The sequence below is a fragment of the Paralichthys olivaceus genome, chromosome 1, assembly GCF_024713975.1.
Source record: "Paralichthys olivaceus isolate ysfri-2021 chromosome 1, ASM2471397v2, whole genome shotgun sequence".
In the NCBI taxonomy this organism is placed as follows: domain Eukaryota; kingdom Metazoa; phylum Chordata; class Actinopteri; order Pleuronectiformes; family Paralichthyidae; genus Paralichthys; species Paralichthys olivaceus.
This window is the reverse complement of record NC_091093.1, coordinates 21,231,634-21,258,868: the sequence shown is the minus strand read 5'-3', so window position 1 is coordinate 21,258,868 and position 27,235 is coordinate 21,231,634. Positions and strand designations below refer to the sequence as shown.

General features: G+C 40.6%; 2 protein-coding genes across 3 annotated transcripts; one reads left to right on the top strand and one right to left on the bottom strand.

The window, feature by feature from the left end:
* Positions 1-3,708: 3,708 nt before the first annotated feature.
* Positions 3,709-8,666, bottom strand: LOC109648306 (fibrous sheath CABYR-binding protein). The gene is made up of 2 exons (XM_069525036.1): positions 8,410-8,666; positions 3,709-6,054 (listed from the first exon to the last, which is right to left on the bottom strand). Exon 2 carries the CDS (start codon positions 6,042-6,044, stop codon positions 4,311-4,313), a length of 1,734 nt encoding a protein of 577 aa, XP_069381137.1. The 5' UTR covers positions 6,045-6,054; positions 8,410-8,666; the 3' UTR covers positions 3,709-4,310.
* A 4,219-nt stretch (positions 8,667-12,885) lies between these two features.
* Positions 12,886-27,232, top strand: dync1li2 (dynein, cytoplasmic 1, light intermediate chain 2). Of its 2 annotated transcripts, none has more exons than XM_020079896.2 (13): positions 12,886-13,329; positions 14,120-14,193; positions 14,616-14,732; positions 14,838-15,068; positions 18,197-18,360; positions 19,870-19,963; positions 20,109-20,244; positions 20,584-20,695; positions 20,841-20,900; positions 21,534-21,578; positions 21,717-21,834; positions 22,818-22,946; positions 23,811-27,232. In XM_020079896.2, the coding sequence occupies exons 1-13, from the start codon at positions 13,244-13,246 to the stop codon at positions 23,825-23,827; spliced, it is 1,383 nt and encodes a 460-aa protein (XP_019935455.2). In that variant the 5' UTR covers positions 12,886-13,243; the 3' UTR covers positions 23,828-27,232. The 2 variants fall into 2 exon arrangements, with proteins under 2 accessions (XP_019935455.2, XP_019935454.2); XM_020079895.2 differs by having other exon boundaries at positions 23,806-27,232.
* The last annotated feature ends 3 nt before the right edge of the window (positions 27,233-27,235 follow it).

The window sequence follows — 27,235 nt, the reverse complement described above, 5'->3', positions numbered from 1 at the left end:
CATGTGACTCTATTTCTACACTCATTTCTACATATTGTGCAATATCAGGGGTGGAATTTAACTATTTAGTCAAGAGGTGTATTTTGTGTAAGCCCACCTATAACAGGCTGTGGCTCAGGAGGAGGGGGTGTAGAGAGAACTGACGCTGTGCCAACAGTGCATTTCTCTATCACACACCATTCAGTGTGATAGAGAAATGCTCTGCAAATAGAAGTCCTCTATGAATAGTTAAATCGACCTCAGATATTTTCTGAATCTGTGAATGTGACTTGTGCTGTAAAGCACTTTGAGTGGTTGATAAGACTAGAAAAGCTCTTAACATATACAGTCCATTTACTTTCCACTTACAGGACGTTTCAGAGTGAACGTTTTACTGTTTTACACTTTTCTGAAAGTTTTAGTTTCTGCTTACTTTACAGATTATACATAAAGAAATGATACATTGATATAATGCACTGCCAAACACAAGTGGTTCCCTCCCCTTTGCTTTGTGACCCTCTGCAAACAAGCAGTTTTTCTTGTTCTGGCTCCTGTTCATGAGTCTATGAGTTTCTAGTGAACAGTTTCACTGCCAGTGTTCTCAGATGGATCCTTTTAAATGTTCTTAATTTAATTGTAATAACTGCTCAAGGCAAAAGATTAGAAAGATTAGACTGTAATGGAAAAATTTTGAATTACTGTATTAAGCAGAGGATGTGAAAACCCCTCCCACCACTGTGGGATCCACAGTAAATAGTGAATGATTCTTGACACATAGCAACAGATGGAAACTTCAGATTAAAACCAAGTTTCAAACAGGCTTTAAAATAATAATAATAAATAATAATCAATAATGTGCAGAATCTAAATCATTGAAGAAAAATTTGACATACCAGTTACTATATAACCCTTTCCCTACATTTAACTGGAAATAAATAATCATGTATGTGCATTCTATGCTGGAATTTATAGGATTTTACAAGTGTAAAATGTAGCAGAGAAGTTTAATGAGGGACTATCCAGAATCACTTGTTGATATTCTGTAGGATATTGGTTTAATAAATTGTGTGTTCATGCTGCTCTGGTCTCTTCCCCCATCTTCTTCTCATTCATGCACAAACTTACTTATTCACAATAAATCCACCATTAACGTTTCAGAGTATATGAGGTTGTTAAAAAGACACAGCAGTGATTTCTATACCTGTGTCTTAGAGACAAAACTTGAAAACCTGATCTGATGTGTTGGTGCCTCATACATTTTCTCATAATATACCCTCTGGATTTTGTTCACGTTTTCTCTCTGCTTCTCACAGGCATCAGTTGCAGACAGCTAAAGCCTGCAGGCAAGTCATCACGCAGGGAGAAAAAGGAGCCGAAACACAGTCTGAGCTTTGTGCAGGGGCCTTGCATATAGAGCACATAGTGTCAGGGTAACCAGGCAGTGCAGCTGGCTTTTCACAACTATGCAACATTAAGGCAGTGTTTAAATCAAAATCCAAAAGACAAGGACCCTGTTCTCCCACACCAACACATTCACTTAAAAGGGAAAGAAAGTGAAGTAGAGGGAAACAGGGGGGATGTGGAAAAGATGAGCTGTCAGAAGTGACTATATAAATGATAATGTTGCTAGGAACAAACAAGAATAGCTAACTTTTAAAAATGTTGGCATTTCATTGCGGAAGTGCTCAATGCAACTGCTACTGGCACTGCCATTTAGCTCGGCTTGTATGTCTCCCCTTTACTGACAACACCCCCTTATAGCTTTTATTCTGTGACGTTGGCAACGAGTCAGTCATGTTGCTGCCAAACTGACTCTTTCAGAAATACATTCCCTTAGTTTTAAGCTGTTCTCTATTTGCATAGGTCAGCTGTTGTGTTCAGATAATGAATGGCATGCAGTGTAATTTGGCTTTTGGTGGATAAATACTACACAAAGCTTGATGTGTCATCTAAAAATCTCCAGATCTTGGTCTGGATCAGTAGATCTGGATCAGTAGATCTGGATTATAGGGTGCTGTTTGTTTTTTATTTCAGAGAATTATTGATGGATCTACATGATAAAACAGACATTTTTAGGGGGATGATATTTATCAGTGTGTGCAATAAAATGCGGATTTAGTGAATTTTTGAGGCCAAACATTCCCCTTATGAAATTACATTTAAATTCTGTAGATCTGCCTATCTCGCAATTTTAAATTAAAGTGGAAAGAAATACTGGATTCGCACCAAAATTCAGTGACTTCTCTCCTGACCCATACCGCATCCTTCCACCAGGTTTTGTGGTAATTTGTCCAGAAGTTTTTTTGATCATTCAAACAGACAGGGGTAAAAACATAACCTCAACAATTTCACAGTTTTCCCAGGAAAGAAAATGTTTATGAAACTGATTCGAATGAATGTGTACAATTTGGTGCAGTTTGAGACTGCTGGGCCTTGGCAGAGGTGTGTGTAAGTGCCATTCTAGTTTCTATATGTTTTAAAAAACCAACAACCTGTGGTAGCGTCTCACAGTATTTGTGACTGAGCTGCACAGAGATAATAAGGAAAAACTTGATGTTCGTGTTCATCCTCCTGGCCCCCCTGAAACCCCTCTCCACAACATTCCTTTAATAAAAGTGCAGCACTGGAGTATTTTTCTTTAAGAAACCGGAGAGAGCTGGTATGTGGATGGGCCCATTATGGAGCTACTTCAGTGGGAGGTTTCTGTTATCTCGATCAGATCTCCTCTCATGATCTGACCCATGGTCCAGTAGTTATTTCAAGGTTGGATGACCGTACTCTTACAAAAACGCCACCCCCTCCACCTTTCTCTCTTTTACGCTGCACACCTCCCCACTGACCATATACGTAGATGCACACAAACGTTAATATATCACTTTGCTGCCTCCTGTTAATGTTCGCACGTTAGCACCTTCACGACAAAGACCCTCCACTTTCTGACATGAGTGTGAGCAGCAGGCACGGCAGCATTATACAAGCAGGCATCAGGTAGGTGTCAAAACATGTTTGTCCCTGACCAGCCACCATCCAGCTCGACTCATCCCCTTTGAGCTTCTATTTTCAATCCGTAAAATGTCTGTTGCCAGGAGAGAAAAGATGTACATCTTTTTTCTCCTGCGCGGCATCGTAGCAGTTGCTTTAATCCCAGACCGCCCCCTCCCCTTCTCTCTTTTTCTACGCCTAATGCAAGCATTCCTGCCCCTCCCCCCTCCCCCCTCCTATAGATCCCCCTCTGCCGGTATGGATCTGTGAAATGTTGGCAGGGGGTGCTGCTATGGCACAGAGGCTCAGCAATAGGCACTGCGATGTGAGGGAAAGGAAGAGGCGAGGAGAGAAAACAGATTGATTCCTCTGGGTACAGTGACACCCTTTAAATTTGCCCGATCTTGACTTCAGGCTGTGTTGCACCAACCAAAATATTTGTAGGGTGACCAACAGGACATTGCTCTTTGCAGATATCAATAATCAGCCAAACTCTGACCCGTGGGAGCTGATAGGAGCAGTGGTGCCAGTGGATGTCAACAAGTGGTTTGAAATTAACAGAGATGTGATGTTCTAATGTTTCTCTTGCAACTGTAAAAGCGAAACTGTTACTTTTGTGGATTTTATGTTTAAAAAATGAGTTGACAAAGCCTAGAGCAATGTGCAATAAATCTTAAGTAAACCAACAATTGTTACATGCTCGATGCTGTGTGAACGCATGAAAAGAAAAAGAAAATAAGATCACTGTGGGCTATAACAATCTCTCTTTATTCTCTATTCTGAACAATCAGCTTGAAATTAACAGTTCTCACAGGTACCATTATTATAAAAGGCCAAAAACATTTTTTGTCATGTCTCTCCGTGTAGTAATAGAAAGGATATATGAAATTCTAAATCAGATAATATACTAATAATAATAATGAATGCTGTTCCGATAAACCACTTTGTAATATTCACTGGGCTCACACACAAACACAGATTTATTCATTTCATTCATTAATATCATCGTTACTGTCCAGTATATTCACTCTGCTGTCAAAGTTTCACTGTCTGTCTTTACTCGTCCTTCAAATCCCAAACTCAAAGTCTGCACTTCCATCTCAATCTCTATCTCTCCCTCTGTCTCTCTACCTCTCTCTACCTCCCTCTCTCTCTTTTAACCTTGAAGTGGTTGCATTTTGTTTTCGGTCACTCAAAGGAAACATCCTTTTGCCTGAGTTACCACTATAGACATTGCGATGGTTACGGCGTTTCAGAAAGCCTAGCTGTGTTTGTGATACCTTGATGACTCTTCCGCACCATCGGAGGATTAAAACTGAATTCACATTGACTTGAAAGGCGACATTTCCTCAGACCGCTTGGGTGACCTCGGTGCCAAGACCCTCCACCATGTCGGGAACTGCGTCGGGAACTTCCTGGACATCCCCGCTCAGGTTCATGTCCTTTTTCAGATCAAAGTCACTCTTCTCCTTAATAGGCATCTCCTCTGGCTCGTCACTTCCATTAACACACTCCTTTGTCGGCGTGACAGTAGTGGCAGCGGAATCTGTGCACTCTCCATTCACAGCTGGAATTGCAACTACTTCTGCCGCATCCTCTGCAACAGAAGGGCTCTCTAGATCTCCATTCTCCATCTTGCTTTCGACCTCAGGCTCAGGGCTAGGCACCTCTTCCGCAGAGGCTTCAGCGACCTTTTCAGACTCAGCGGTGATATCGCTGGCAGATACTGACTCTGAGATGAAGATCTCAGGGATGGGTTCTGGTGCTTGTGGCTCAGCTGCGGTGATCTCCTCTGCTGCAGTCTCCAAGATCTCAGGTACTTCTACCTCCACAGTCTGAGAGGCTACGATCGGTTCTGGCTCAGCTTCTTCTACTTGTTCCTCTGCTGCTGGTTCCACTGGTTGAGCCTCTTGCTCAGGCTCTGGTTGCAGTACTTTCTCTGGTTCTGCAGGCTCTGGTGATTGTTCTAGCTCTGGCTCTGGTTCCTGCTCTACCTCTTGTTCAGGTAATTTCTCTGGAGCCGGGGCTTGCTCTGGTTCGGGTTCCAGCTCGGGAGCTTTCACTGGCTCTGGCTCTAGGATTTTCTCTGGTTCTTGGGCTTGCTCCAATACTGCAGCTGGTTCAGCCACTGGCTCAGGTTCAAGGACAGCAGCAGGCACCACTGTCTCCTCCACAGTCACTTCAGGCTCAGTAACAGTCTCTGGGATGGCTTCTGGCTCTTGTTCCTTTGGTGCTTCCTCTGTGATGACAGGAACAACCTCTATTTCTGGCACAGATTCCACAACTGCAGCCGGTTCTTCTACAGGTAGGACTTCAGGTGCAGGTGCAGCTGCAGGTTCAGGTTCAGGTTCACTTTGCACAGGTTCCTCTGCTGCTGCTGTGACGGCCTCTGGGAGCTCTACTGGGGCTGACTCTTCCACTGCCAGAACCATTTTTTCTGCTGCTGGGGCAGTTGCTATTACAACTGGTTCTTCAACTACTGGAGCTGTTTCCACTGCTGCTGCAGCTGGTTCTTCTGCAACTGGAGCCGATTCCACTGCTACTAAAGCGGGTTCTTCTATGACTGGAGCTGCTTCCTCTGCTGCAGCAGCAGGTTCTATTGCGACTGGAGCTGCTTCTGCTGCTGCAGCAGCAGGTTCTATTGCGGCTGGAGCTGCTTCCTCTGCTGCAGCAGCAGGTTCTATTGCGACTGGAGCTGCTTCTGCTGCTGCAGCAGCAGGCTCTATTGCGACTGGAGCTGTTTCCTCTGCTGCTGCAACTACTTCCTGTACTGGAGCAGCCTCCTCTTGTGCTGCAGCAGCTGGTTCTTCTGGAGGTGCAGTTTTAGGCTCTTCTGGAGCCACTGCAGTTTTAGGCTCTTCTGGAGCCGCTGCAGCTTCAGTTACTGCTGCCACAGCTGACGTCGCAACTTCCTTCACCACATTGTTGGCCTCAGCTGTCACCTCAGCTCCTGTGGCCAGGGCTCCATCCTTCACTTTGGCCGACTCCTCTGCACGAGCCGCTAACGCCGCAATCTCATCCTTCGCTTCTTTCGGGTCGCTCACATCATATCCCTTCTTCTTCCGGCTCAGTTTGTTTCCCATGATGTGTCTCCTGTAGGAACAAGTAGATGATGATGCGATTTAATATGAGAAATGCAACTTTGTTTAATTTTGGCCTGACATTAATCATCGATGTTTAAACACTCTCCAAGAAAAATGCAATAGCTCTTTAAGACACAGTCAGACAAACACATTCATTCCTTTCATTCCTGACCAGTGTGTCTCTGGAGTGTGGTACAAAACCCATGCCACAAGGAATCTCCTCACTGAGAGACCCCTGAAACTTGTGCTAACCACTGAACCACTCTGTGCCCCATGTTTGCTGGATTTGCACATGTTTATGTTTACTCAAGCAGTTGTTGCAAAGAAAATCTCTCAATACTTTCTCTTATAAAAAGATTATATATGTAATACCTTCCTTGAGTCATGGAAATACAAGTATGCAGCATGGGTCCATGTAAATCCTTCAAACGTTTTCAGAAAGGAGAACTGAGAGAAGTCTATTGTCGAGACGTGAACTATAAGTTCAATTAGGAGAGTGTTCTCTGCCAAACACGGTTTGGCTGGAAAACAAATGTAAATGCATGGGAACCTCTGTGAGAACAACTCCACAGCCTCTCGGGCCATTCAGAAGTGTCTGGTCCGGCTTGATGCCAAATGAACCAACAGCTGAGTTGAACATGTATAGATTCAGAACTAAAGCTAAGTCAGCGTGTTTGGAACTGTGAGTCTCACAAGGCACATAGACCGACCAGAAAGGGAAGTCTGATTCAAAATCCAGAAAACTGGATCGTATGCACAATATGCAATCAGTATAAAATCACAGAAATCACACTCACGCCATCAGTCAATGGACAAAACACTGCAGACATGTACTCATTCGTGTTACGGCCACAAGCTTTAGAGGAAGATTGCACCACACTTGAACTTCCTTTCAGAGATAAAATAGAGAACTGGAAGTTCAACTTTATCTGACTGATTGTGTTTCACCATCGACTTGTTTGAATATGGAAAACAAAGCTCCTATAAACGCCATTTTACTGCACTGGTAATAGTTTGGGTTTTACATTAATTTGATTAGTCTAATCCAGATTGTCAGAGGATATTCCAACAAAAGCAAGAAATCTTACGCAACATTTTTTTTTTTTCTACCAGGAGGAGGGCAGGAACCCTGCAGGCAGCATGTGGGTACAGGTATATGATCAATCCGGGAACTGTCCATAGTGCTGCAATGGAGCAATCAAGACAGGATGCACCACACACCAGGCATGCTGGGATAGGCTGCTTCACCATGACACAGATTTACACTCCATGCATGTGCTACCCGTTTGCATGAATACAAAAATGCACGATGTCTACTGTTAAAGCTAATTGTGCTTTTGAATCCACTTCCACCTCGTTGTAATTGGTTTTTATGCGGTTGACATCTTTTCTTTTGTGCCAAACGCATGCACTTAATTTGCACATGTCCACTACCACCAAATCAGACGAAGCAAAATGTACAGTTAAAGAAGGAAAAACGTGATGTTTTCACATCGAGTTATTGTGCATCGGGAATTCGAATGGATGGTGGACGTGATGCGTAATGCTCATGTTAAATGGGATGGAGGAGACACCGGCAGCACCAGCAGCAGATACCGGGCAGCATGTGGCGACCGGTAACAAAGGATGGTGCCTCCTCTCCAGCAGCTTCTCACTGACCACAGAGTAAAAGGGTTGATGGGCTGAGCTGGCTGCAGATACCGATGCCAAGCTGCGGTCTATAGTGGACTATAGGCTACCACACATGGTAATTACACCAAGCCCATGCAGTCATTCACCGGCAACGAACACTTGAGATAAAAAGCTGCCTCCATCCCCCACTTCGACCCACCCACCCACCACCCACTGCTGCTGCTGCTGCTGCTCTCTGCTGCTGCTCTGCCCTTTTTGTTTCAACGAGCCTTTTTCCAAAATGTCCCACTCACACAGGCACAGGGACAAAAAGACACGACAGCCAGGACAAAATAAGTAAAGACACAACTTCTAAACTTTGTCTTTGCGCCTTTGAAAAAAAAAAATCTGAGGTTGCTTTTAAAAAGGTTGAAATAAAAAAAAACCTTGCATGCGCTGCAAACCCAAGAAAAAAACGCACAAGGCTTCATTACATTGAAAAAACTCAATTCTGCCTTTATTATAGGAGCACTGATAATTAGCATAATTACATAACAGGAGAGAAAAGACGGAGAGAACAATAGCTACAGATAAAAGGCATTTTTTCTGACTCACTCACTTCTCGTCTCTTTCTATTCTTCCTTCCTTCTCTCTTTCTTTCTCACACAAAACCTAAATCCTACGCATGTTTCAGCTGAAATACAACAGGCTATGACAAATAACATAAAAAAGACAAATCTGTGAGGAAACCGACCTGTGTTTCTATGTAGTGATCAGCAGGACTTGTTCTCCAGGCTCCTCTCTCCCTCTCTCTCTCTCTTTCTCTCTCTTCAGGCAGGCTGGATGTGATAATGGAGGTAAACCTTGAGAGTGACAGCTGCAGATTCCGCCCCTGCTCTCTCTCGCTCTCTCTCTCTCTCTCTCTCTCTCTCTCTCTCTCTCTCTCTCTCTCTCTCTCTCTCTCTCTCTCTCTCTCTGCTCGAGGTGCAGTCTGGGAGGTTGTTGCAGCCGTGGAGCGCCCCTCGCAGTTTGTCCAGACATCGGTCGCTATCTGAGTCCAGCCTACACCACCACTGCTCCGGCTGCAGACCCCTCCCCTGCTGCACACACCCACTCCTCTGCTGTTGACTAAACAAGTATATGTATATATACAAACTATGCTCTATAGATAATGGTTCCTTCCTTTTTTCTTCTGTGACACCTTACAAGTAATCATAGCAATCATTGGCTATAGGGCTGGATGATATGGGTAAATATCATATCAAGGTAAAAAATAAAATAAAAATCATGTCAGATAATTGTCATGATAAATGTCACATTGTAAATTTTCTTTCTTCTCCTCAGTGAAGGTTGTGGTTTTAAACTCTTCTGGGCCAAATGTGAAGTTGACAATTTATGTGTTTTACCTCCTCGTTGCTTTAATTCGACAATACACACTCGTGGAAAGGAATGGAATAAGTTTAAAATGATAATAGGACACAAAACATTTATTTAGATAAAGTTACATTTACACATCAAATTACACTACAAATTATAGTTGAGTTGTGGTTAACAGTTGGAATAGGGCCTTCAGTGATAAGTGATAAGTTTGTATTACTAACAAGAACACTAACATCATAAAGGAAATACATTTGTAATATCACATGATTAAAATTACTTATACACAAGACCAGAATCCAAACACTGAAGGCCCTATTCCAACTGTTAACCACAACTCAACTATAATTTGTAGTGTAATTTGATGTGTAAATGTAACTTTATCTAAATAAATGTTTTTTGTCCTATTATCATTTTAAAATATTAATATATATATACAAAGTTTAGGACAAGCGTGGTTTGGGTGAGACTTGATGAAGTTGATTCTCTTTTTTTATTATTATTTTTATACTTAAGTTCACACAGAATTTAAAAAAAAAACAAAAATGGAACATACAATACAACCATAAGCACAAAAGACAATAATCACAAAGGACAACATTTTTTTTTCATAATAATACAATAAAATAAAAAGTTGACTCTTTCAAGTGAAAATCAGATGTAGTGTATATTTGTCAAATAAACGTGGGATATTACAACAAAGACATATTATCTGTGTCCAATAATTTGAAAATTCATTTTCAAGAAATGTGAAGGGGTTGTACAAGCGTCATCTATTTCCCAGCATCAGTTCATCATGTACGTACTTGTAGAGTCTGTGAAAAGAAAGGTGAGAGTGGGCCTCTCCCTGACAGATTCCCTGACAATCACATCCATTTTCATCCAGTACCTCAGTGGCTTAGAATATAAAAACCATCTCGAAATATAAAACCAATAAAACAAGTAAAACAGTCCCAAAAATGTTTCTTTTTAAAAACACAATGAGGGCTGGAATTCCCAGTATCAGTTCATTTGAATTCACTTGTAGAGTGTGAAAAGAAAGCTGAGAGTGGGTGTTTCCCTGAAAGATGCACACATTGACATTTTCAGTTTCTCTCAGTGAAACTAGAGAAACGAAATCACAAAGCAAATGGACTGCTAATCTGATTACATCACTCAAAACCCACTGGCCTGGTATTTTATCACAAACAGTCCTGATTAGCAGCCAAACGGGTCATTTTCTCCTGGTTGACGCCTTTTTGCAAATGTATGTACTCAGGAGGCATGGATGCAAGGAATGTGTCTTGGTGCATGCAGGAGATACATTTTGTAAAAAAATATTTATATATTTGTTATATTTTATATAGGCCTAATAAAATATTTGTATCTAATGGAACAATGGAACAAAGTCCCTCAGTGTTGGACTAACAAAGGATTATCTTATCTTATATTCAGAGTGTAACAGATTCAGTGCTGGACGTGAAACATCCAAATGGTTCTGGTAGTTTAAAGAGTTGTTTTTCTTTACTTTATCTTTCTTTCTTTTCCTTTGTTTTCTTTTTTCCCCCCACATTGGGATCTTAAAAACATTATCACTCATGTCTTCAGAATGGATATTAGTATTATGGAGTATTATTGAGGAGACAGCGCCCTCCCCTGTTATAACTACTGATAGCACAACACAGTGTCTACAGCGACACTGTATTAGGTATTAACTATGTACTCAAGATTATACTGGTAAAGTAACAAAATTTATCTTATTAATCAAAATTGCCTTATTTATTTTTGGTGGTTTTTTGAATGACTTTTGCAAATATCTAGTTACATATTTTAACACCAAAAAAAAGACAAATGTACTGTTGTTTTAGACCAAGAGGTTTTTTAATGCTCTGCTTTTAATTTCTGTGTCCAATATATCGGTTAGAGAAAAAGAAAAGAAGAGGGAAATAAATAAACAGATTGTTTGTATTCCTTGCTGACAGCACAGCCAAATAGTGACAAATGAGCAGCAAAGCTTGAGTTTCACATGATGTAAAATCTCTGGAATGCATTCCCTGGAGTGCGACCTCCATCCCAGCCAACCGCCCTGCTCCACACAGACAGACGACTCACAAACATGAGGTGAGTCCTTGGAAAATCTCATGTTGATGTCCAAAGCTCATTTGTCTGCAGCTCTGACCCACAGGCTGTGGAGATGGAGACATACAGAAACAGGTGGTGGGGCTACAACAACCTATGGGCCAATAGCTCTTCATCAAAGTGCAGGAATGTGTCACACTGCTGTGGCTTGTGTTGTATTCCTATAGAGGGTAAACACTGGGCAGGTTAATATATTTATTATATATAACTTCACAGATGATAATCAGATTTCCAGCAAAATATTTAATGTTCACTTCCACATTTATAGTGATTACCACAACTTCAAAAAATGTGTGAAATGGCCTGAAACGCTGTCTGTCCTGAAATGAAAGATTACAAATAATCTTATTAATAAAGAACCACGTTGAAACTCTGTCTAATAATGAGTAAATAATCTTCACTTCAGTGCAATTTCATTCTTATCATATTTCATGATACATGGTATATAACAGATCGTTTCCAATGTTACAATTCAGTGAATGCATAGTATCAGTTGTGGAATTAGTCAATGAAGCCATTATCAGTGGCTATTTCAAAGAAAGAGAGGGCTTTCATTACATCATGGTATCATGATAATATTTTCACAACTGCACTTCATTGACAGCAGTTCTGGTTATTAAATAATATCCCTTTTTCAAAACGGATATATTTCAGACCTAAATTTCAATCAGTTCAATCACAATTCCTGATATATAAGTAACATTAAGAAGTTAACGACACTAAAGTAAAATTATTTTCCCTTTCAGTTTTTAGCCAGAAACAGCACCATCTACTGGACACTATAGTCATACATGTTTATATAAAACAAAAACAAAAATTAATAAAAATACATGGTTATAAACACTTTTACCACAACATCAGTTTTTCTCTCTGAAATTGATTAAAATATAATATCAGTAATACTGCTTTTATAGGATATGCTTGGATATGATTTAGTTCCTTTAATATTAAAACTTTTTATCACCACCAAAGACAGATGTGGGTACTACTCACTGGCAAGCTGGTGGAATTTGGAATTTATGTTTCATCTTTCCACCAAATAACAATGTGACTCACTAACAGTCATTTTCATCCAGTACAATCCTCTCAAATTATAAAAGCTATAGGAGAAGTAAAACAGTCCCAAAAATGTTTCCTTTCAAGCACAATGAGGGCTGAAATTACTTAAAGGAGAAGAAACCTGACCAAAGACAATCTTTTTTTAGAATATAGGGCAATATGGTGAATATCCCTTGTACGTCTTCTGCACAATTAGAATTACCAACTACCAGTAGATGTCAGGGACAGAACCTTAGTTATGCACCTTAGCGTCATCAAGTGTTTTGTACTTTTGTACTTGAGGGTATGCTGTGGCTAAAGTTAGTGGCTACTGGCTTGTATGGCGGTACTTATAAAGCCATGTGATCCACACAGTAGATCAGCATCATTACCTTTATGCCTTTTAAAACTAAACGCTGTCCCATTTCAGAAAATAGGACAAGATGGAGAATATCCCTTGTATGTTTTACCGCTCTAATAAAGTCTACCACCAGTTATCAGATGTTAGTGAAATACAAGAATTAGCTTAAACTAAAATAACTAACTAGCTAAATAAATAGACACATAAATAAATAAACACACAAATAAATGAATACAAATGGCAGGTTTGCTCTTCTGTAAAAGCCAGAACGTGTTTTACTCTTGGTGTGGGTGTGTAGAACCTCTGATCAAAGGTAATGATTGTTATCACTTTCTTCTTCTTCTTCATCAGCTGTTCAAGGAAAAACTGCTATGACATCATCTGTTGGCATGTGGCGAGATGGGCGGCTCGATTACTCAGTGAACAAATTGAACCCACCATTAAACCACAGTCAAATACTACATTTCCACATGTGTAGCTGTTACTTTATACGTTTTTACACGAAGCTGTCGACTCCTGGAAATACATATTAGAGGGATCAATAGTTATTTGCCTGTGCAGAGGGTCGCTCTGGGTCCGACGCGGCGCGACGGTTGGCGAATGTAACACACCCGCCTGGCTACTTGAGGGAGGGCGGTGCTAGCGGTGCCCAGCCAGCAGCAGGGCCTCGCCTTTGTGGTTGTAGGAAGAGAAGATGGCTCCCGTTCTGGAGAAACAGCTCCCGGGCGCAGCCGGAGCAGGCGACAACAACAACGAAGACGAAGAAGGACAAACCCTCTGGTAAGCTCCGCTCTTCTCGTAACGGCCCCGTGCGTCCACAGGCGTCCGGAGCCCGAGCACAGCCGCCACGGTTCTGCTTTGTCACTGCCGGGTTGGACAGACACCGGCCCGGCTAGCTGCAACGTTAGCATCTCCCTTAAGCTTGGGCGGTCGGTGTGTTAGCGCCTCTGCTAACGTCAGCTAACCGGGCTAGTGCTGGTTAGCCAAACAACACAGCGCCGCAGTTAGCGAGGTTTACTGAAACAACAAGTGTTGTTGAGTTGTCAAGTGTGAGAGCAGCGGTTCATGGTGTCAGGGACCATGACAGAGTCACTGCAATGGCCGGTTAGCGCCTTTATGCTGATCCAGCTAGCTAACATGAACATTAACGTAAATATGAACAAGCTAGCACCAAATCTGACAAACTGAAGCATGAAGAGAAGCAATGTTGGCTTCAGTCAATGCTAATCTCTGTCGATCACACCGTAATGAAGCTTAAACTTTTTATTTTGTTCAATGGATTCAGATCGCCACCTTGGTTTTAGGGCTCAATTCCAACGGACACATGATGATATATTATTTCCTGTTTTTGTGACATCGTGAAGCCATAGCCCGGCTAAGAAAAAGTAGAGTCAACTTTGTGTAGATCTTCGGTTATTGCCATGAAACGTGGCCTGGCAAGTTAATGTTTCGGTATCAATCTGAACAGTATGACCTGAGCTGTCATTGTGCCACTTGACTGTGAAGCTAACGCCTGTACCTCACCTCTTTAGCCTGTTTTTCTCACTGTACGTCCTGTTATTTCTTGCAGGACCTCGATACTGAGTGAAGTTTCAACTAGATCAAGTTCAAAGCTGCCATCAGGAAAACATATCCTGGTATTTGGTATGTATTCTTGAAACCACACGTATGAAAGCCTGTGCTTCTGCAGGGTTTTCAGTGCACTTGCATTAGTCAAGCTTAAGTTGGGTGGAGGGCCCGCAAACTGCAGAATAACAATGATTTCATTAAAGCTTGTGACTGCACATTTTACAAACTGTCTTAGCTGGATTACTCCCCAGGGGATATGCACACTGGCAAACTTATGAATACAGACAGGGTTTCTTATGTGGGGTCGTATTTATTTGGGATGTACCTCGAGAAACACTGCTTTTAACCAGGAAGATGTATGTGAGATGTTGTCAATTTTAACTGTTATGAGTAATTATTTATTGGTACATTTGCACATCATATTCTGCGTCATTTAAAACTATCAATAGTTTGCATGTTTCAATACTTCCATTACTGATAAATAAAATATCTTGCAGGTGAGGATGGATCAGGAAAGACGTCGCTCATGGCCAAACTTCAAGGAGCTGATCACAACAAGAAAGGGAGGGGGCTGGAGTATCTCTACTTAAGTGTCCACGATGAGGACAGAGATGGTGAGTCTACCTGCTCTGTTGTTGTTTTACAGCAGTAGCCTTTAGTAAAGAATGATCATTGTCATGCTGCCTGTATGTAACCTGGATATGGCTTCTATTTTACAGACCTTTCCCGTTGCAATGTGTGGATCCTGGATGGGGATGTATACCACAAAGGCCTACTCAAGTTCGCAGTTTCAGCTCAGTCGATACCTGATTGTCTAGCTGTATTTGTTGTGGATATGTCGCGGCCTTGGACCGTTATGGATTCTCTACAGAAGTGGGCCAGTGTGCTACGTGACCATGTGGACAAGCTCAAGATCCCTCCTGAGAACATGAGAGAAATGGAGCAGAGAAGTAAGTAATAGATGACGTTGTCTACCCATATGTTTCTCTCAATGTGAATGGTATTGAAATGAAACATTCAATGAGTGTAACCTTTCCCTAAATCCTTGGTTCGGTTCAGACCTTATGTTCTGTAATATTTACCCATGGTTGACTTGAAAGTTCTCTGGGGGTCTGCAGTCTCAGGGTCATTATCTATCATAAGCCAATTGAACTATTTTAATGCTGACCACAGACATGATCTCTTAACCATGATTTGACTAATATAATCATGCAGTTAAAATACCATCAAATATGTGTTAAATGTTATACTCCAGCTTCCCCTAATTTAATATGAATAATACATAAATTGTTTACATGTGTCACAGTGTTAATTGCAAAATGAGAAATGATTTTGCCTTATTAGTTAATTACATAATAACAGCTAGACTCCTTGCTGACTGGTCGCTGGGAAAAAGAAGAGCTGGCTCACTGCTCTGCGAAGGCAAAGCACTGTACAACATTACACCCCGTCATGGATGTTTCTTGCTCATCATCAGAGAGGCCCATGATCCTCAGCTGTGTGTTCTGGCTGCAGGCAAGATCGGCAAATCAATGCGTGTGATGCACTCAGATGTTGTTCTCCCGTTAATTTTAGAATTGGTTATCTCTCTTATGAACAGACCTTTTATGTTGGCTAAGATTGTTGCTTTTCAGACAAGTCAGGTCAGCCTGCAGGGTTGTACAGTCGGTCCTTGTCTTCCTCTATAAAGTTTGCTTGCTGCTCTAGAAGTCTGAAATGATTTATCATTAAGAGGTCAACATTTTTAATCGTTGCAGTTGGATTTTAACTGTTTTGAATGTGACATGTTAATACAGTGACAAGTGAAAACACGTAGCTGTGTGTGCTGGCAAATACATGAACAAAAAGTGAACTGGTAGCCAAGTGATGACTAAAGCACATTGTTAACTGAAAACACTTATGTATAATGATTTTGAATGGGTTTACATTGCAGTTCGCTTTCCTGACATACGGTGTGTTTTGCAGATGTTTTCTTGACCATTCATAAGTCAAGTTGTAAATTTGCAGTTCAAATTTTGAGGCATAATTTCAGACCTGTTTGCCAGATTTATGGAGCGTCCTTCCTCCTTCTCTTTGACCAAACCTTTTAACCCAACCCACTGACACAGTCAGATTTCCAGTTTAGCTGAAACACATCATCCAGATAAAGCATCTCCCAGCATATCAGTGGTGATCCTGTGATGACAGTAGCACATTGGTGAGACCTAGTCACACTATGTATTTGTGGATGTGTATGTGAGGGAAACAGACTTTTGTCCAGAGAGTCTTGCAGTCGTATTGCATCATTGTTCCCTCCCCTCCAACAGCAGCGTAAGGGAGAGGAAGGGACGTAAACTGAGTCTGAATCAGTGGGCCGGACGTTCTGACTCCTTTGCTGTAACTGAAGTAGGCTGGCTGCTGAGCTGTCTCAAGTCAAATTACAGATTCAGCCTACTGCTGCCAGCACCACAAGTTGAAATGAGAAACATTTCGCTCAGTGTCTTCTGTGGTAGTGACGAGATGCAGCTGCAGTGTTTTGGAGTAGTGTGTGAGCAAACATCTTGGTCTTTATTTTGACTCTAGGTCTGTTTCACTTAAATTAGAGGAAGCAAGTAATGTGACATCTGTCAGTGTTTCAACCACGAGACAGCAGCAACCAGTGAACAGTTAAACACTAGTGTAAAACCTGGGTTTGGCTTGAAATACCATTGAGACCATATTTGTTTTATTGGTTTTGTTGGTCAGAGAAGAACTTATTTGTAGATAAACATGTGTTTTAACTCGTACAGGCATCTTTGCAGAAATGAATGTACATTTGTCACAATAATCGCTATTCTTTTGTTATGTCAATAGATAATATTTGTTGTTCAGTTTGAGGTCTTGAGAAAAGTGCTGTATTTGTAATTTGCATAAGGCTGAGCCATCATATGCATTTTGACCTCACCTTTGTTTGTGGAGCAGATAAAAAGGTGTTGTGGGGCAAAGTCTGTCTTCATCACTCTCCCTTTGTATTTTAAAGTTGCTCACCTCCCAAATATTATTTAGCATCACGAGTCAGAAATGAATGTTTTTATGGAAAAAACCAATCATCAACACCTCCATAACTAGTGATTCCTTTAGAATAATCATCTGCTCTATCATCTACTTTGTCAAACACCCTTGTGATAGATACAGGGTCCAGTGAATAATGGCTGACAGTGAAAATAGTGTTTGAGTGATGTTTATCGCCACAAGTCATTTTTAAAACATTATCAAAACATTTAGTAGTAAAGTAAACATTGTCAGGTTTTGATTAATTTTTTGTTGTTATGGTCTGTTGTCTGTGTTTTCAGTTAGTAGATCTCAGATGTGTGCCCCTGTGTAGTTTAAAGTCTCTGTGCTGGAAGGGATTAGATGTCAAGTCTGACTGTACTTTTATTAGCCATTCAAATCTTTGTCTAATCAGGTTATGTCCTCTTGTATATATTTCAGTGAGGGCAAAAAAAGGCCAGAGATGTTCCCAAATCTAGTTTGTGAAAGGTGTAAAGTCAGCAAGTCTAACTCCTGTTCTTGTGTTGAAAATGTACATATTCGTGCATATGCACTGGATTTGTGGAATCATGTATCCAAGGACGGCTGCGTTTTGGATGGCTAGTAACCGCAGTTCTCGGCCCATATACGAAATCCCATGTCTGAAAGTAAAGGACTTGGCTCAAAGCAGCAAGTCTATCTGGCTTTGTGGGCTGTCCCCTTCTGCATTCTCGAAGCTCCTGAGGAAGTAGGCCAGGGCTTCCTGCCTATAACCCCCCTTGCATCTCCCCCACAGCTTTTTAAATGTCTGGTAAGCTGCAGTAGCACAACAGGAAAGCTAAGGATGCCACGTATTTATCTTTTCCTACCTTTCAGTTATGGCCTATTATAAAATCTGTGGACATTTTTGAATAACAGTTAACAATCTCCAATGATACTAAAATATTACTATGATAAAAATGACTTGTTGCATGTGCTGCATGTATTCATAGTTCTCCATCAGATAACTTTTTATTGTGCTGCTCTGTATATTCACTAATGATCTGAATTTATATATATATTTTTCACTCCCTTTTTGTTTTTCCTCTAGTGGTAAAAGCGTTCCAAGAGTACACAGAACCAGAGGATGCCAACTCATCCTCCCCACAGAGACGGGCTCCAACAGCAGGGGAAGACGAGGCTGTTGTGCTACCACTTGGGGACAACACACTCACATACAATCTGGGCATTCCAGTGCTAATAGTTTGCACAAAGGTAAATAAGCCCTACAGCCTCGAAAGCCTGAAGTGTGAAATTATACATTTTTTATTAGAGACTCGGTGCTCAAAGCTGGTCATTAGTCAAGGAATTCATACTTGTTCTTTACGTAACCCAAGAACTGAAGTGGTAATTATGACACAAACACAAATGTCTATAGGGTAAAATAATGTAATTTTGTAGCAGAATGGTTAAAGGTCAGCTTCACTGTGACATCATAATCTTCTGCAAAAACTATTTTCTGGCTGTTTTTCATCGCTTTAACTTCGAAGAAAATGCAAGAGAGGGAGATTGTGTCCGTATTTCCTGTGACTTGATTGGCAGAGGTGTTAATTCTAGTTCCCCTCTTCAGCCACAGCCCTTCTAACTTGTCGGTGCGTCTCAGTATTAAGCTTTGAGAAAGACGCCTTTACTGTTGTTACTCTGATGCAGTCTTGAATTGCTATCGGGACAAGAACATATGGACTCATAGTGTCTGTCCACTTCCCACGGATACATTTGAGTTAACTTTTATTCATGCTTTTAGTTTTATGTTGTGCTTTGTGAGGCAGTATCCTCTAATAGAAAGCTGGTATTATATGTGCTCCTTTATCCTCCAGGCAAAGAGCAGTGCTGAAAAACACAGTGTTGCCATCAGCAGAGCTTCACATGCTCACTGTGACTAGAAACTGATGAAAGTGCCTTTTTTCTTTAAGTGCCTCTGTTTAGCTCTTGTCACAGTATTTGGCTTTGCGGAAGATTATTGAAGAGCCTTTTATAACTGTTTTGGCTATAAAAACTAAAAAAGAAGGTCAAAAATGGTTTGACATATGATTGCAAAACTGCATTTCAGTCCTAAATTTAACCTCATCTCTTTCGTCATGACTAATGGAGAAAGCTGCCCCCCTGTTCTGTGAGGATCAGACATAAAATTGTGGCTCAAGCAGCACTCTGATTTACACCAACTCCTATTAAAGTGTTAAGAGGATTAGGTACACGTACAGCAGCCAGCCAATTGATTGTCAGCAGACAGACAAGAACAACTAAACACTTCTGGTGGTTTTAATGACATCTAATAATGCAGAAGCTTTGGAATGTGGGTGCTTTTATTGCTGCTTCTCTCTGATTTTTTTTTTGACCAGCTGTGATGGTGCCACTGGTTGTGTTCTCACCTGTAAGTCTGTGTGTGTTTGTCATGGTAAAAAAATGTGGTCCTGGAGACACCTGCTGTAATTGGAACGACAACAGAGGTGGTTTTGTGTACTTTGGCAGGTGTTTGTCTGTGGAGTCCTGACAATAGAGTATTCATTTAATGGTGCAGTATTAACTACTAAAGACTCATAGGTCGGAGTCTGTGTCTCAGAATAAAATCTATTTGTTCCTACTAGACACGGCAGAAAACACAATTATCGTCGACTGTTTTTAAAGATGCAGAACACAGTGTGACCTCGTTCACTTGTAAATGCTGACATTCTATTGTCTCTCATCAAAATATTTCTCTCTCCCTCTCTCTGTTATTCTCTCTAGTGTGACTCAATCAGCGTACTAGAGAAGGAGCATGACTACAGAGAGGAGCACTTTGATTTCATCCAGTCCAACATCAGGCGGTTTTGCTTACAGTGTATCCTTTTAATGCATATTAAGCTGTTAGATTTACATTGACTGTTCAAACATAAGCAGGCCCTTCATCAGTTTCATATGGCTCATGGTATTCTGGTTATCCTCAATCAATCAGTTAATGTTGTTGCCTTGACTGAAGTGAACAGATGGCGCCGGCCTGATCTACACCTCAGTCAAAGAGGAGAAGAACCTGGATCTGCTTTACAAATATTTAGTACACAAGATTTATGACTTCCAGTTCACCACACCTGCCTTAGTGGTGGAGAAGGATGCAGTTTTCATGTAAGTGATGCTCTAGTTTAGTTTGTTTAGTTATTATCAAATATTACTACGGGACATTTTTTCAGTTGTGCTGACTGACTGGCTACTGGCTTGTGTGGCAGGACCATGAAAGCCATGTGGCCTGCTCAGGAGATCTGACATTACCTCTATACCTTTTTTAAACTGAACATCTATACTGTCACAGGCAGCAGAGTCAAAAGCTGTCCCATTTTAGAACATAGGACATGATGGAAAATATCAGATGTTAGTGACTACCAGCGGATATTACCACCAGCTACTTATCTAAAACAGAATGTATAGTTTGCATTTCCTGTAATCTGCCTTTGTCTTATATTTTAGTCCATCTGGATGGGATAATGAGAAGAAAATTGGGATTTTGCATGAAAACTTCACAACAGTCAGACCCGAAGATCCTTTTGAAGATTTTATCACAAAGCCTCCAGTGCGGAAGGTATGACAATGTGAATACTGAAAATACATTTTTTTTATAGCCAATAAATTACCACATGCAGCATTAACTATTTCAGGGCCTTCTGCCATTGACAAATGTTACCCTCTTTTTCTACGGCTCTCTTTCTGTTTTGCTCTTTTTGCAGCTGGTTCATGATAAAGAGATAAATGCAGAGGATGAGCAGGTTTTTCTGATGAAGCAACAGGTAAGAGTGTCTTTTCTGCATATTTAATGATTTATTTCTCCAGCAATTGAGAGTGAGTGTGTTTACTAAAAAAAAAAAACCTGTGTTAGCATTAAGGCAAGTTTTCTAAATTAAAAAGTTTTAATTTCCTGATGAAACTGGATAACGTGAGATGGTATTAAGATTTCTTGAAAACCTACAAACACATTGGGCTCAAATTTAGCGAACAGCTAGTGAGCTGGTGATCTTGTATAGTGTTTATTGTAATCATGTTCTGGGGAACATTTGAATCTTCCACCTTATGAGTAATGTTGCATTCACTTCCTATTTTGTGGATAAATAAACCAGAAAAGAAGTAAAAAAATACTCAACTGAGTCTCCAGCTTCTCTTTTGTTTGAATGCACCAATGTCCCTTTATTTATCTACATTACAGATTGTACTGCGTTCAGTTCCTGTCTGTGATACAAGTGCAGATTTTCGCAAATTAGATTATTGTAAATACTGTCTGTATCAATAAAATAACATTTCCAGAAAATTCAAATTTTTTTTAGAGCTATGCCAATTTTGGCCTTGTGCCTTCCAGTTGACTGAATGGAAATGTTGGAAATCCATGCCTGAGGTCTGAGTGAAACTTTGCTGTTTTTTCTCTCCAGTCTTTGTTAGCAAAGCAGCCAGCCACACCAACGAGAGGGGCAACAGTAAGTGTCTTAACCTCCCTTCAAACTGGAGGATAATTGTTTTCCTTTTTCTCTGAACTGTATCATGTTTCCTTCTGGATACTCAATCTGAGCGATTTGTTTGTGGTCACAGTCTCACTCTGGATTTCTGTGTTGCAGGAGTCTCCAGGACGGCCAGCATCAGCGTCTCCCAGGCCTGCGGGTCGAGCTGGCCAACCCACCGTGACCAGCGGCTCACCAATGGCTGCGGTCAAAAAGCCTGACCCTAACATGAAAGGTAGGAGCTCTAAGTGGTTGTATATTTGGACATCTAGTGACTGTGATTTTTAAAATCCAGTGCTCTGTAGTTGTCTCAGTGGGTGACCTAATTCTCTCGACTGATTTCAGAACACTCTGTCATATTACACAGTTATTTAATAAAATGTTTACACCCATGCAAAAAACTGCCTTGAACACAATTATTCAAGTCTGTGATGTTTTGTAAAATGAACACATTTTCTGCAATACTGCCCCCAAGTGGTAAAAGCTAAAATAATTCACCCTTTACATTCCAGCACACCTCCTGAGGTGGCCACACTTGAGCAGAAATATTAACTTTCTCTCCATCATTTAGTGTAGTCGGGGGGTTTCCACCTTGAATCTTGGCTGTAACTAGATTTATTAGAGGTCTGACAATAAATATTTTCCTGGTAAAGGAGGTTTTGTTGAATATTTTCTAATCCATATCAAGAGCATAAAGATACTTAAGATGGAGGGAGTCATATGTCTGTAAAGATTAGAAAACCCTCTGAGACAAACTTACAAGTCAGTGGTCACACAAACCAAATGTTTTCAGTCATTGACTGCATTTGATTTAAAAGTGACTATAATGTTAAGTAATTTACACACAACACTGTATATAACCACATGTGGACCACCTGCAGCTTCCCCCCCTTGTCTTGACATGGGATAATAATTCCAGTCTTCTTTTTGGAGCAGAGCACAGTCTCAGGTTTCAGAGTAGAATTCAGATTGTGACATAATGACAATCACCTCTGCATCTATCTGTCTTGAAGCATTTCATTATAAAAGAACACTCAGTTTTTATGCAGACTGGGAGGAAGTTTCAAAGCAATAACTCATTTCTTCAGTTTTGTGGGTGATGGTTGTTTAGTAAAAATATATGCAAGTTGTGTTTGTAATCTTGTTCTTTTTAACCATTTTCTAGAGACATTTTAAAGAAAAGCAGGTTTGATTTACAATGCAATGTTTCTCATGCAGCGGGGGCTGCCAATGAGGGAGTGCTGGCTAACTTCTTCAACAGTCTGTTGAGTAAAAAGACTGGGTCCCCAGGAAGCCCAGGAGCTGGAGCAGTTGGAGCTGGAGTGCAAGGGTCTGCCAAGAAAACAGGTAAAACCTGTTGTTTCAGTGCCCCTCCCCTCTTATCTTCGCAAAAAACTCTATTTTAAAAACTTGTTCCCTGCAGGTCTACAGTTTTCCTTTTATCAAAACAGTTGTGTTATTGACATTGTGTGCTTCTCGATCCATCTCTGAGCATTGACAACATGCAGTCTTAAGACAACAGGAGTTAGAAACAAAGCCTTTTGTTGATAGTGGAGCATTTTCCTGTTTGGAGTTTTATCTCTGCAGCCTGAAAAAGAACTTTAAAACAGGGGAGAAAGAAAAGTTTTTCTCTTTGACTGAACTTCTGTCGACCAAGGGAACTTGTGACAGGCCTGTATGCACCAAACCTCAAACCATCAGTGTCCTCATGAAACTAATGTCACTCACTCCACGCCATGTCCCACATCTTTCTTGCTCAACTAATTTATTTTATTTTAGTAACCTCGGCTGTTTTGCACGTTTTCTTTTTCCAGTTCCAGGAAAGTTTTTTTAAAACTTTGTTATATTTGGTAAATATAACAAAATCAAATACTGTTTGTGAAATATCAAGGAAATCATCGCATAACTCACCTCTGTGTCTGAGACCTCTGACATGACTTGTTGTTCCAGTGCTGAGCAGTGTTAACATCTCTGTGAGACCCAGCTGAAAGGATAATGCATGAGTACATGATTCCTTTGTGCAATGATTAGTTTTGCATGTGTGTTAACTGTGGCAGGGAGCCACCAAGCTCCAGCATGGGACCGCATCACCATCCAACCCCCTCATCTCTCTGCTTGCTGGCCATAGAAAACTGTTTTTTATGATCACACACACACAGAAACTACAGGAGATTACTTTTGGGCTTTGTCTCCTGTTTTTCCCAAGGGCAGAAGCCGGGTTTGACTGATGTCCAGGCTGAGTTGGACAGGATGACTCGAAAGCAAGACTCCATGGTTTCAGCTAACAACATACCACCGCCGACAGAAAACGAAGCGTGAAGGCAACAAAAACGGCTGCATCGTCCACTGCGTTAATACTCTGGAAAAATACATTTTTTTTTAAATAACGACCAAATTCCCAATGTCTATCAGTCGGCACACAAAGGGGTTCCGGTGAAATGAGTTTGAGATGCTATCAGATATGTTGGTGTTCTGGTGAGTTTGGAAGAGAGAAGTGACAAAGATGGAGATGTTAATGAGATGGAACCCGCTGAAGGCTTGGCTATATGTCTGTCCTCTCTTCCAGTGTAAATGTTCTTTTGTGAGGGATGTCAGTTGATGGAAATGTGTGCACACTCCCTGGCAGCCAGCCTGATGTGCTGGGCTGCAGGCACCCCGGGTCTCTGGGTAGAACATGCTCTCCTCATGGGTTTAGTGGAAATATTCTGGTGGCCTCTGGTTCAGCTTATCTGATGGAAAGAATTCGGTTGCGATTGGAAAGGTATTTAAACAACAAATATATTATCTGAAAAAAGTAATTAAAATATTTGCAAACATATGTAGTATGTAAAAAAACAAAAAAAACATGTTGAATATGATACTGATGTATTTATACAAAGTTCCGTCTTTTTATTTTATTTTGTGCACCATTTATCAGTTTAAGGAAACAACATCATGATCTGCAACACATAACGATAAAAAGCCACTGACGTCATGACACTAATTTGACAAGTCCAGATAGCTGACAGCATTTCATATCATTTGACCTCGTCATCTAGAAGGATTCTGTAAATAAAAAAAAGTCTATTCAGTTTAATCTTGATTTTGTACAAAATGCAATTCTGTCCAAATTCTGAATATGGCTTCTTTGACTAAATGAGACTGGTTGGCAATTGACAGGTGTAGAGGTTGTAACAGAATTTCTTCTTTAGCTACAGGTATGTATATTTGGGGAGGGGGTTGGGCAGCATCTTTCCTACTATAACTCCTAAGTGCCTCGCAGTTAGCTGTTCGTGTCTTAGTAGAGGTGCTCGTCTGCATAAGAGGAAAAGCCCTGTAGCACAGTCGGTTAAAGTTTTTGTCCCATTTCTTGTCATCCAAATAATTTATTTCATTTTACATTTTTTTAAATGTACAACAAGCCTGTGGTCACTGTTCTTTTTCAGAATGAAACATGTCTGTGGCCTAGTTGATAGTGTTTAATAGAGCAATAGATTGAATGCCTTCATACGAAACTGTAAAGGCTGCTGATATTAAGAAGAGACCACATTGTGGAACTTTTTGGGTCCCTCAGAAGAGCACTCGCTGTAGTTGAAACCACTCGCTTTGCAGCCAAAACACACACATTTCTCTGTGGTTTGAACAAAATGAGATGTTGTATTGTTCAGTGTTTGACGGCACTGTCCTCTTTTGGTTTCACATGTTTTATTCACACTGTACTTCGCATGTCAGTTACAACATTCCCAGTTTCTACATGAAGTAGTTGTAGAGACACATCCCTGTAGGAAAGCAGTTTTTGTCCCGACAGATCTTTTCGTTCTGTCTCTTTCGATGCCCTTTTTAAAACAACGACCTTTGCCTTCAATGTACAGCTAACAGCTTGTCTTGCTGGGCGCCCTGCCTTCACAGGAATGCTTCTAATTCATTTGTGTGTCCTTATGGGGGTTGCTTATTTGTGTTATGTAATTTCTTTTCATTTTTTAAAAGTAAAACCATTAACTGTACCATATCAAATCATCTGTAATAATATTTATGGTTTCATGGATCCATGATCTAATCAGATTTAAGTGTATGTTATCATTCTTGAGTCTGTATGCAAGGCCCGGCTTAATCCAATGGATAATGAACATCAGTAGCTTTCACAGATAAATGGGATGTGTGAAGAGAGCAGCTGTTTGTTATTCAAATAACAGCAAAAAGGAAAAAACGGGAATTGGAACATGGAACCAAAGATACATAGTAGTCACTATTTTCTGCTTTTATAGATGATAATCATCCATAGGATTAATCTGTGGCCATTTTTTTTGTCCTACTGTTGCATGGAGCTCTTGCATTCCACATTTCAGACCTTCCTATGATCTCTGTTTTGACTAACATCCCCCAAAAATGCCTTATTCGACCATATCTGCGATGTGAGAGTTCAAAAGAGAAACCTGCTATAATTGTGTTCTGATAGAATTTGACAAATTCACTGAAGTGGTACAGAAATACACTGCAATTAGGTTCAACGTCATTTACTCTGTAAGGGAATTACCACAACGTTTATGCATGATGCTACTCAACTATTATGATTTACTTTTGATCAAAATGAAGCTCTTATTGTTTTTAATTTTCTCTTTATTTGTTGTGACTGGGTGGGACGTGCACCTGAGGGTTTGTTGCCTAAGTGGATAAAGCACAATTTTCAAAACAGCCAGGAGCAGAACCACCACATGTTTAATTTAGCACTTTGCCATGGACACTTGTATCATTTCCCTGTTGCCACAGTTGAAACACAGAATGCATATTTCTCTCTCTTGCCTTTTAAGATAATTTAGCAATGAACATAGAATTTAACCTACACCTTAAAACTGCGTTGTTTACCTGCATTTGCTGCTTAAGTTATGGAAAGTGCCCCTTGTGGTTAACTAAGGAATAATTTCTTTCTGCTGTGATTGTACGTTCAGTATCAGTCCTGTAGAAATGATTGTCATTACACTTGGGATGTTTTTTTCGGGGACATCTTGAAGTAGATAAACCAAATAAATGTCCATTCATTTTCAGGGTTGTCCTTTTTTGCTCGCGAAGCATCCCGTTGTATGTTTTTACATCTTACACAGGCATGTTTTGTTTTAATATCTATATTATTTTGCCCATAAACACTTTGTTAGAAAAAGAGTTTTGAAACGTCCCCCTAACCTCTCCTAACAAAACATGACCACACTTGTTGAATTTGGCATTTAGCTGAGTGGAATGAAGCGCTCTCATGCTGCTCTGTCTCCAAGTTGCACTTAACTCTTCATAAAGATTGGATGTTGCTTCTAAGATTGAACAATGACAAGATGATGTTAACTTTTGTACTCGGACGTCAGTTGAAAGCAACTGCCTCCTCACGTCCTAACTGAATTGCCTTCGACCACTATCGACAGTCTGCATCGATGTGAGACTACAGAGCTTCTGCTTCCAGTACTTTTTGTATTCAGGATATCATGATATTGTAAACACGTGGCTGGCTGCATCCTTTTGTGTCCTGAACTAATTGAGAAGTTTGATTGTATGACTTAAACACAATTGTGTAGCCTCTAAGCTGCCGTGTGGATTCTCGCTTCTTACACCGACAAAGATAAGGAAAATGTTTATCAGACCCCCGGCTTCAATAAAACCAAGAATCCAAACTG

Coding starts and splice junctions, on each gene's coding strand:
- dync1li2 (XM_020079895.2), top strand. CDS start 13,244: ATGGCTCCCGTTCTGGAGAAACAGCTCCCGGGCGCAGCCGGAGCAGGC. Junction 18,361..19,869: donor TGCTAATAGTTTGCACAAAG/GTAAATAAGCCC, acceptor TATTCTCTCTAG/TGTGACTCAATCAGCGTACT. Junction 20,696..20,840: donor CAAAGCCTCCAGTGCGGAAG/GTATGACAATGT, acceptor CTCTTTTTGCAG/CTGGTTCATGATAAAGAGAT.
- LOC109648306 (XM_069525036.1), bottom strand. CDS start 6,044: ATGGGAAACAAACTGAGCCGGAAGAAGAAGGGATATGATGTGAGCGAC.